The sequence below is a fragment of the Nicotiana tomentosiformis genome, chromosome 2 (genome assembly GCF_000390325.3).
Source record: "Nicotiana tomentosiformis chromosome 2, ASM39032v3, whole genome shotgun sequence".
NCBI lineage: Eukaryota > Viridiplantae > Streptophyta > Magnoliopsida > Solanales > Solanaceae > Nicotiana > Nicotiana tomentosiformis.
Genome location: NC_090813.1, coordinates 176103 through 188276, shown reverse-complemented (window position 1 = coordinate 188276; position 12174 = coordinate 176103). Strand labels below are relative to the sequence as shown.

Here is a 12174-nt window from a genome sequence, read left to right as displayed (position 1 = left end):
GCCGAGAACATCTCGGCCTTGCAGTTGAAGAAGGGGGTAAAAAGACATGAACCCACGTTCCTGGCTACCCTCTGCATGGAAGATATAGAACGCTCCTCGGGTCCCATTCCTGCACCCGTGAAGGAGTTGCTTCTTTAATTTGAAGACATCATGCCACAAGATATGCCAAAGCATCTTCCGCCTAAGAGAACTATGGACCATGAGATTGAGTTGGTGCCGGGTGAGAAGCCACCTGCTCGGGCGCCGTACAGAATGTCACAACCCGAACTCACCGAGCTTCGGAGACAATTGACGGAAATGCTAGGCACAGGGATCATCGTGCCCTCCAAGTCCCCATACGGGTCCCCTGTGCTATTCCAAAAGAAACATGATGGTAGTTTATGACTCTGCATGGATTACCGGGCTCTAAACAAAATCACGGTGAAAAACATGTACCCTATTCCGCTAATGGCAGACTTGTTTGATAGACTGGGTGGTGTGATGGTATTCACCAAAATAGACGTGAGGACAAGTTATTGGCAAGTTCGGATTGTAGAGGGTGATGAGCACAAGACGACCTGTGTGACAAGATATGGGTCGTACGACTTCCTGGTTATGCCCTTTGGCTTGACTAGCGCGCCGACCACATTTTGCACCTTGATGAACCAAGTCTTCCGAGAATACATTGATGAATTCGTCGTGGTTTATTTGGATGACATTGTGGTATATAGCCAGACATTGGAAGAACACCTGAAGCATTTGCGGAAGGTCCTAGCCCGATTGCGGGAGCACGAATTATATGCGAAGCTATCCAAATGCTCTTTTGCTCAAAAACAAATTGACTTCCTCAAACATGTCATCGAGGAAGGGTGGATCAAGATGGACCAGCAGAAGATTCAGGCCATTACAGAATGGACGCCTCCTAAGGATATCCATGCCTTGAGGTCGTTCCTTGGCCTATGCAACTTCTATCGGCGATTATTGAAAAGTTACTCCCTCATTGCAGTGCCGCTGACAGAACTTCTCAAGAAGGCCATACCGTGGGATTGGGGCCCCAAGCGGGCAGAGGCCTTCGACGCATTGAAAATGGCTATGTCTAGTAGCCCAGTCTTGGCCCTCCCTGACATGGCCAAGCCATTCGAAGTGCAAACGGATGCCTCCGATTATGCACTTGGTGGAGTATTGCTACAAGAAGGGCATCCCGTATAGTATGAGAGCCGGAAACTGAAGGATGCAGAGCGGCGCTATATCGCCCATGAGAAAGAATTATTGGCTATCATTCATTGCTTACGCCTTTGGAGGCATTATCTACTGGGAGCCCCATTCGTGGTCAAGACAGACAACACAGCCGTTAGCCATTTCATGACCCAACCAAAGCTGAATGGTCGACTGGCTAGGTGGCAGGAACTCCTAGCGGAATTTCACTTCAACCTGGAGTACCGAAGTGGGAAGACCAATCATGTTGCTGATGGACTCAGTCGGAGAGCTGATCTAGCATCGGTGTGTGTACTCGCCGCCCTAAAGGGAAGCGAAGTAACCACCACCATAAAAGACCAGATACAAGATCTACTCATCAAGGATCATACTGCATAATATTTGGTTGATTTGGTAGGATAGGGAAAGACTCGCCAGTTCTACACCGAAGATGGTTTCCTGAAAGTGAAAGGGAACCGACTTTATGTTCCTAAAGGAGGAGATCTGCGAAGGGCTCTTCTGGAGGAATGCCAAGATACTTTGTGGGCCGGTCATCCCGGTGAGGAACGCACCATGGTATTGCTTCGCCGTGCATATTATTGGCCTCAAATGGTCGATAACGTCGCTCAGTATGTGAAGACTTGTCTAGTATGCCAGAAGGATAAGTCAGACCGCTTGACGCAGGCAGGGCTCTTGGAACCACTAGCTGTCCCAAAAAGGCCTTGGGAAAGCGTTTCCCTGGACTTTATCACCGGATTGCCCAAGGTCGGAGATCTCACAACTCTCTTGGTTGTGGTGGATCGGTTTTCCAAATATGCTACCTTTATAGCAGCCCCCCAATATATATCAGCAGAAGATACAACTCGACTATTCTTCTCTCATGTCATCAAATATTGGGGCCTACCTAAAGACATTGTTAGTGATCGCGACTCACGCTTCACTAGTAATTTTTGGACCCAACTCTTTAAGTGTCTCGGGTCAAAATTGAGTCATAGCTCAAGTTTTCATCCGCAATATGATGGCCAGACGGAGCGATTCAATGGCATGCTAGAGGAATATCTCTGACACTTTGTGACCGGATCGCAGAAGAACTGGGTGAAGCTTCTGGATGCTGCTCAACTGTGTTTCAATTCACAAAAGAGCTCAAGTACCAACAAAAGCGCTTTTGAAATTGTTACCGGATAGCAACCGCTATTCCCACACACAGTGAATACACCAAACATGTCAAAATCTCCTCGGGCTGCTAGCTTCTCAAAAGAATGGAAGCAAAATTTGGAGATAGTGCGGAGCTATCTTGTCAAAGCCCAAAAGCGGATGAAGAGGCATGCTGATCAGAATCGCCGCTTTGTTGAATACCAAGTGGGAGACAAAGTGATGGTCAAAATTCCAAAGTTGTACTTGTTTGCAGGGGTCCATGACCCTCGCCTATTGCAAAAATATATTGGACCCTTGTCCATTGAAAGGCGCATTGGAAAAGTTGCATACCGGGTGGATACCCCAGCTTGGTGGAAAATCCATCCTGTTTTCCATGTCAGTCTCCTGAAACCTTTTCGGGAAGATATGGAGGATCCTTCACGAAGCCAACTCACAATACCAAGTATTCGAGGTCCCAATTCAACTGGGAAAAGGCATGCTGAAGCTATTCTTGATGATCGAGTGATTCACGCCTCAAGAAAAGATCACCAAGAGTTCTTGGTGAAATGGCAGGGATGTGATGCAGAGGAGAATACTTGGGAGAGGGGAACAAACCTCAAAGCATACAAGAGCCTGATTGATGATTACCTTGCAAGGAAGGCGCCGAGGACGTCGCCAACTCAGGTGGGGGAGAATGTCATGGGCGGCTTTCCAGCCATGCCCCATGATCCCTTGGACGCGCCCCGTGGCGTCCTGGCCAGCCTTCCAACGCCCGTCGCCATGGTCGACCCCGTGGTCTCGGCAGCTCCAAGTGACAAGCGCGCATGTGCCTCTGTCGCCCCACCGATAGCCATCGCCAGCGCCCAGCCACAGGCAGATGCCAACAGCGCCGCGCGCGTAGACAATGTCGCGCGCGCAGACCCTGATACTAAAGACAAAGTTGTTGCCAACGGACTTGTTTCTGCTTTGTAGAAGACTAAGTCCTTTTCATTGTAAATATAGAGTAGTTTTGCTGCATTTTCTTTAAGTGTGATTTTTCAGCTTTCATAGGTCTAGTCATGTAACTTTGGTTTATTTTTTTTAAGCATTATTAAGGGGGACCAAGCAATCAAACTTTCAAGCAAGCAAATAATTCTCTGTACTGGTGTCGCTACCCCCGACACCGTGTTGTTTTTCTATAATAGCTTTCATTCAATACAATCAAGCTTTCTTTCATTCTCAATTCTCTTTTCTGCTCTCTCTTTCAATTGATCACGACATTGGTTTTCCCGTACGGCACTGACAATCTAGTCTAGCGTACGGAGGAAACCTCAGTTGGCGGACAGTAATCGCACTGACATCGGTTGCTTAGCCTTACGTCGCCCTTCCAAGTAACTTCAGGAAGGCGCCGCATAACAACATGGACGTGAGCATGCCCAAAACTCGAGGATTCCAAAGCAAGCAACTCCAACGACCCTTGTAACGACATCACATTACTTGATTCAAAGTGTGATCATACATTCTTTTCATATGAACACCGTTTCGTAATTTGGTCTTACCTTTATCGGGTTTTAAATGAATAACCTCATCAATTAACCATTGACCGCATAATGGAAATTAAAAATAATAAGTTGATAGAGAAAATATTACAATAAAAAAGTTTATACTTCAAACAATTAGTTAGATATATAAAATTCTTGAAGGGTGTTAAAATAGTACAGTAGTAGAATAATGTTATCCAAACAGTAAGCTTCTAAATCGGACAGAGAGCATTTGTTTTACTTAGCTCACACAAAGCTCCCCCGTCAGTGCTTGTTTTCAGCTGAAATTACATTACACACGTTAGAAACATGGGCCAAGAAAGCACATTCACAGCCCAGAAACGCGCCGGTGCACTCCCTGTAACAACAGCCACCGCCAACGGCGGCGTCCGCAGCCGCTCCGCCACCAATTCTTCTGCCTTACCACGCGGCCGTCAGATCCAACGTACATTCAACAACGTCAAAATCACCATCCTCTGCGGCTTCGTCACTATCCTCGTCCTCCGTGGCACCATCGGCATTGGCAACCTCTCATCCTCCGACGCCGACGCCGAGACTCAGAATCTCATAGAAGAAACTAATCGGATCCTCGCCGAAATCCGATCCGATAAGGACCCGGACGACCCGGTTGATCAACCCGAGACTTTCATGAGCCTGAATGAGACTTACAGTTTAGGTCCAAAGATTGTTAATTGGGATAAAGACCGGAAAATGTGGCTCCAGAAGAATCCGGAATTTCCGAATTTGGTTAATGGTAAGCCTCGGATTTTACTTGTAACTGGTTCTCCTCCAAATCCTTGTGATAATTCAATTGGAGATCATTATTTGTTGAAGGCAATAAAGAACAAGATTGATTATTGTCGGATTCATGGTATTGAAATTTTGTATAATTTAGCTCATTTGGATAAGGAAATGGCTGGTTATTGGGCCAAACTGCCATTGATTCGTAGGCTAATGTTATCTCACCCTGAAGTAGAATGGATTTGGTGGATGGACAGTGATGCATTGTTTACTGATATGGTTTTCGAGATCCCTTTATCTAAGTATAATCGTCATAATCTTGTTATTCACGGGTACCCGGATTTATTGTTTGATCAGAAATCATGGATTTCAGTGAACACGGGTAGTTTTCTCTTTAGGAATTGCCAGTGGTCTCTTGATTTGTTGGATGCTTGGGCACCGATGGGACCTAAAGGTCCTATTCGTGATGAAGCTGGGAAGATTTTGACAGCTAATTTAAAGGGTAGACCAGCATTTGAAGCGGATGATCAGTCTGCGCTAATATACTTGTTCATATCACAGAAGGATAAATGGATGCGGAAGGTGTTTGTTGAAAATTCTTATTATCTACATGGATATTGGGCGGGGTTAGTTGATAGGTACGAAGAGATGATTGAGAAGTACCATCCCGGTTTAGGTGATGAGAGATGGCCATTTGTTACTCATTTTGTAGGATGCAAGCCTTGTGGGAGTTATGGAGATTACCCTGCTGAGAGATGCTTGAAAAGCATGGAGAGGGCTTTCAATTTTGCAGATAATCAAGTGCTTAACTTATACGGGTTTAGGCATAAAGGATTGTTGAGTCCTAACATCAAAAGGATTAGGAATGAATCTGATCACCCGCTGCAGTACGTAGATCAGTTAGATGTTCGACATGCAAAGCACAAGAGCACATGAACTGATAGCTAGGGAGTACAATGTCTTTCGCAGGAAATAATCTGCAGGTATAAGAGATATTTACTTTCTTTTTGTTGAATGTATAGATTTTTTCAAACATCAATTTTATTGGTTGTGTCGACTAGACCTAGTTTGTTAAGTCCCAAAACATTAGCTTTGCCACTATCAGATACTGATCCGTGTGAAAGAGGCTTACATGGATATGAATGATTGAAGAGATAGCCTCTTTCAACAACAAGCTTTGTGCTTTTCTTAGCTCCGATAAGATTTCTTCATTTATTGGCTAACTTGGCTCTTGGCTTTTTCTAGCTCTTTCCTCCAATTCACCTAATGCTAGTCAGTAGTCATTATTATTCTGTGCTGATTGAGGTATTGCCATGGATATGCATATGGATTCATTATGTGCTGATTGAAGTATTAACTACTTATTATATGAATGTGGAGAAGTAGCATATGGATTATAAGAATCAATTGATTCATTTAGCAGATTGGTCTAGTCCTGTGTGTCAACTCTTCATACATGCACATATTGAATGAAGAAAAGGTATAACCACAGTTGGTTGCAATGACACGATTTTTAGACGCTATATAACCACAGTTGGTTGCAGTGATGCGATTTTGAATGGCTATACTTTCGATGACATGCAAGCACTATTTTCCATTTCTGCGATTTTAAGGCATTATTGTTTTTGATAACCATTGTGACAAATGGGAAGAAATCACCTAGTGTTTTTTGTCTCAACTGGAATTCGAACCTGAGACCTCAGGTTCTCAACCCACTTCATTGACGATTTTGAGACATTATATAACCACAATTGGTTGCAATGATGCGATTTTGAATCGCTATACTTTCGATGACATGCAAATCTGCAGAAAGTAGTGCAAATTGCATCAATTATTGAAGCTTGTTTGAGCTTCAGCTAGTGTGGAGAATTATTTTTATTGCATGTTTGAGCAAAGCATTGTGTGTCAGAACCAAGGATTTGATATCATAATAGTATTAACTATTTCTTCTCCTCAGCCTCTAAAATTTGCAAAAGTGTGGTGACTTTTCTCCAATATTGGCAGTTTTTCTGGGTCTTCCTTGGGAGGTGCTGATGAAAGGATTGATCTCTCGCGCCAATCAAAAGATTAAAAAAAAAGGATTTGATCTGTCTCGAACGAGAATGGCACTCTTGGAATGAGGTGCTCTTGCTTCTTCTGCCTCTCTTATTGTGATAGCAAAGCATCGCATGATGAGGGCAGAATGTCTTTTTGTTTGATCTACCACGGAGGAAGTCTGTTTTAAGTTTGATTATTTGTAGCAACATTTTAGCTTCTGAGCAGTTGACGGAATTCGTAGCTGTATGAAATCATGCCCATGAAAGGAGGAACTGCTGGAATCATCAGACAAAATCAATAGAATTTGCCTAGACAGCTTCAAGATATCATGATAACACTTGTATAATTGCAATTCTTTGTCGCTACTTTATTGTTCATTTTTTCGTAGTGGACTACAAAATGTTAGTTTGACCTTGGAAGTTTACCAGTGTTAATACATGTTCCTTCATTCTTTTGCCCATTTTCCATAGTTTGGTTAGCCCCTTCATATTATAACTCATCTAGCAGTTGCCGGCTAGTTGATTGAGGCATGTATTAACGAAGATATGCGATAGTTACAATGTCATTATGGACAGTTATATAGTTATGAGTTTAAATGCCATTATGCAAGTATTGGCGAGGATGTGTCCCTTATAGGGGTGTCAACTAGGTGGGTTGGGCTGATTCTGGTCTGGTCAAAATGGACTGAGTCAATAAATGGGGGGGGGGGGAGGGGGGGCAATAACCTAGTCAAAACTTACTTGGGTTGAGATGAGTTGGGTTAAAATTTGGGTCATAGTCTAACCCGTCCAACTCTTATCAAGCTTTAATTAATGTATGTTGTTTTCTTATAAATTATTTAATTATCAAATAATTTTTTTTTTGTTATGGTCATATATAACATAACAAACAAAAAAAGAATTATTTTAAAGATATTTTAGCAAAATTATTTATGGATTAATTTGGACTAAAAATCAGTCAAACTTTAGATGGGCTGGGTTAAGATGGATTGAGTTCAACAAATGATGGGTTAATGATAGATCCAACCTTGTGCGGGTCAAATGAGTTTGGACTCAAATTGCCACCCCTAGTTCCTGAGCTGTGATAATTTATGCCTCTGTACATGACTTATGATTTGATTGATGAAGTCCCGGTGTGCCAAAAATCACTTTCTATTTTAACTCAGTTATAGAATAATATGAAATAAAGTAAAACAAGAGAAATTTAGAGAGAGATAATACTATATTTTTTCTTGATATTATTCTCCAAATGAGTAGAGAAGTCTCCTATTTATAAGAGAGTTGCTTGGTGACCAAGTAACTAGTCTTGGTGGCTAAGTAACAAATCTTGGTGAGCAAGTAACTAATCTTGGTGACCAAGTAACTAGACTAGTTTATGACTAACTAACTTGCTCCCAAGTAATTTAATAATACATGAATATTCACTCTTAATATTATTTATAACACTCCCCCTTGAATGTCCATTAGTAGATAATGTGATTCGTTAAAACCTTACTAGGAAAAAACTCAGTGGAAAAAAATTCTAGTGAAGGAAAAAGAGTACACATGTTTGATAATACGCTTTTTGGTTGCCTCGTTAAAACCTTGCAAGAAAAACCCAACCGGACAAAATCTTGTAAGGGAAAAAGAGTACAACACGTATTAACTCCCCCTGATGAGAGCATCAATTCACATCTTTGAGGCTTCGTATCCCAATCTTGTACGCTAGCTTCTTGAAGGTTGACGTCGGTAGAGATTTGGTGAACAAATCAGCCATATTATCACTTGAACGAATCTGTTGCACATTGATATCACCATTCTTTTGAAGATCATGTGTGAAAAATAACTTTGGTGAAATGTGCTTTGTCCTATCTCCTTTTATGAATCTTCCTTTCAATTGGGCTATGCATGCTGCATTATCTTCATACAAAATCGTGGGTAGTTTGTCACACTTCAAACCATATTTTATACGAAAAAGATGTATTATAGACCTCAACCACACACATTCTCGACTTGCTTCATGAATATCAATTATCTTTGCATGATTAGATGAAATGGCCATGGCCGTTCACGACCACGAACAGGGCCACAACCTTTTTCACGCTTAGCATAATGGGAATACACCTCATCTACTTTAGGCAATGGTGTAGATCCAGTAGGTCGATTATCGGGATTTCTCATGAGCAAATCATTGTTTCGTTCAACCACAAGGAGAAGAGAAATCAACTCAGAGTACTTTTTAAAACCTTTCTCCCTGTACTGCTGTTGCAGGACCATATTGGAGGCATGAAACGTTGTGAACTGTCACGACCCAAAATTTTCACCTTCGGACCGTGATGGCGCCTAACATTTCACTTGCTAGGCAAGTCAACGTTAGAATAATATTATCTATTTTTAAAATAATTTTTAAATTTATTAATAACAAAGAAAAAATACGAAAGTAAAGTCTGAAATGTAGTGAATAATCCATAAAAATAACGGTGTCTAAATACCATCTAAAAAATTGGTGTCACAAGTGCACGAACTTCTAGAATAAAACAAATAAAGGTCTGAATAAAATAAACTGTCTGGAAACAAACACACAGCTGAAGTAAAGTAGACGGGGACTTCAGAACTGCGGACGCCGTGCAGTTATACCTCAAGTCTCCTCTGGTAGCTGAAATCCGAGCAAATCTATGGTACGCCGTTGGGACCAACTTCGAAATCTGCACAAAAAGTGCAGAGTATAGTATCAGTACAACCGACCCCATGTACTGGTAAGTGCTGAGCCTAACCTCGATGAAGTAGTGACGAGGCTAAGGCAGGTCACTTACACTAACCTGTACGCAATATTAGTAACAACAATAAATAATAGAAATAAATCAGGTAACTCATTTATAATAGTTGAAGCCAACTCAGCAGTCATAACCAATTATTAATTCAACCAATTTCCATTGCAACATGCAAACCGCTCCCACAATATATTCATTTTCAATCCTCCAATATATTTATTTTAGTCATATATATATATATATATATATATATATATATATATATATATATATATATATATATATATATATATATATATAGACTTTTAAATAAGTCTGTTGCGGCGTGCAATCCGATCCCCCATTATAGACTTTTTAATAAGTCTGTTGCGGCGTGCAACCCGATCCTCCAATACGGATTTTTAATAAGTATGTTGCGGCGTGCAACCCGATCCCCCAATATGGACTTTTAATAAGTCTGTTGCGGCGTGCAACCCGATCCCCCAATATGGACTATTAATAAGTCTATTGCGGCATGCAACCCGATCTCCCAATGTGGACTTTTAATAAGTCTGTTGCGGCGTACAATCCGATACCCCAATATAGACTTTTAATAAGTCTGTTGCGGCGTGCAACCCGATCCCCCAATATGAACGTTTAATAAGTCTGTTGCGGCGTGCAACCCGATCCCCCAATATATTCATTTCAATTAATTCTGTTGCGGCGTGCAACCCGCTCTTCCAATACATCCAATTACCAATTCTTATAGAGGGAATTGCCCCAATAAATGCAACAATTAATATAAAATTTTTAAGACAACATGCATACAATAATTATCAATTAATTATGAAACAAATAATGACAAATAGCAATTTATTATAGAAATCAGGGAGAAAATAAGCAGTTTACTATTTAATATGCTAAATGTCAAGTAACCATTAATGCACATAAATCAAATCACTATGTAGCAATTATTGCAGGAATTCAAGAATTAATATTTGACAAAGAATAGGAGAGAAACAATTATCATAACAATTAATTCGTGTATTAAAACAAATCTAGGATTTTCAAATAATTATGCAAACAATTAATTTGACGACGTATAGACACTCGTCACCTCACCTATACGTTGTTCACATGCATTTCACTTAACAAATAATTTAAGGGTTCTATTCCCTCAAGTCAAGGTTAACCATGACACTTACCTCGCTTTGCAAATTCCACTCAATTACTCGACCACAACTTTTCCTTTTAAATTTGTCTCCAAAAGCTTCAAATCTATTCACAAATAATTCGATATGCTCAATACGAATCATAGGAATTAATTCCATATGAATTTATTAATTTTCCGGATAAAAATCCAAAATTCACTTTAAAAATTGACAGTGGGGCCCATGTCTCGAATCTCGAAAAAATTACGAAATCCAAATACCTGTTCCGATACGAGTTCAACCATACAAAATTTATCCAATTCCAATGTCAAATGGACCTTCAAATCTTAAATTTTCGTTTTTGGAAGATTTTATAAAAATCTGATTTTTCTCCCAAACTTTCACGGATTCATGATATTAATGAGTATGAAATCATGAAATATAATCAATATAGGATAAGGAACACTTACCCCAATGTTTTTCCGTGAAAATCGCCCAAGAATCGCCTTACCCGAGCTCAAAAATAAAAAATGGTTGAAAATGTGACGAATCCCATTTTCTAGAACTTAAGTTCTGTTTCTCGGATTTTTACCTTATGCGATCGCGTACAATACTTCGCGATCGCGAAGCACATTTTTGGTTGCCAAGATTTTTGCTCTACGCGAACACAGAAGAGGTTTATGTGAACGTGAAGCACAGCTTCTCAGCCTTCCGCGATCGCGGACCACCTTCTGCGATCACATAGCACAAATTTTGTGCTTCAGCTTCTGCCTCATTCCTTCTACGCGAACGCGGCTTTGCCCACGCGTTCGCGATGCCTTAGCTTCTCCAACTGTGCAATCGCATACAATACTATGCAATCGCATAGTACAAATTTCCGTCAGTGTTTAACAAGCCTTCGCGATCGCGGATGAAGCCACGCGATCGCAATTAAGGAAACCAGAACTGGAAATATCAGATTTTTTTCCAAAAGTTTGGCCAAACACCCGTAGCCTATCCGAAACTCACCCAAGCCCTCGGGGCTCCAAACCAAATATGTACACAAGTCCTAAAATATCATACGAACTTGATCGCGTGATCAAATCTCCAAAATAATACCTAAAACTACGAATTGAACACCAAATCGAATGAAATTTTTAAGAAAACTTTAAAATTTATATTTTCACAACCGGACGTCCGAATCACGTCAAATCAACTCCGATTCTCACAAAATTTGGCACATAAGTCATAAATATTATAATGAACCTATACCGACTCCAAAACCAAAATACGGACCCGATGTCAATAAATCCAAAATCAGTAAATTCTTAAAAATCATTAAGCTTTCAAACTTTTAATATTTTATCAAAATTCCATATCTCGGGCTAGGGACCTCGGAATTCGATTCTGGGCATATGCCCAAGTTCCAAATTACGATACGGACCTACCGAAATTATCAAAACACTGATTCGAGTCCATTTGCTCAAAATGTTGACCAAAGTCCACTCAGTTGAGTTTTAAATCTCTATTTCATATTTTAATCTATTTTTCACATAAAAACTTTTCGGAAAATTTTACGGCCTGTGCACGCAAGCCGAGGAGTGATAAATAGTACTTTTCAAGGTCTTAGAACATAAAATTAATAATTAAATTTAAAGATGACATATTGGGTCATCACATTTTCCACCTCTAAAACAAACGTTCGTCCTCG

The 12174-nt window shown here is 40.6% G+C and overlaps 1 protein-coding gene across 1 annotated transcript; it reads left to right on the top strand.

The window, feature by feature from the left end:
* The first annotated feature begins 4019 nt into the window (after positions 1-4019).
* Positions 4020-7065, top strand: LOC104100635 (probable xyloglucan 6-xylosyltransferase 3). The gene is made up of 2 exons (XM_009607908.2): positions 4020-5551; positions 6573-7065. The coding sequence occupies exon 1, from the start codon at positions 4137-4139 to the stop codon at positions 5502-5504; it is 1368 nt and encodes a 455-aa protein (XP_009606203.2). The 5' UTR covers positions 4020-4136; the 3' UTR covers positions 5505-5551; positions 6573-7065.
* Positions 7066-12174: the final 5109 nt, after the last annotated feature.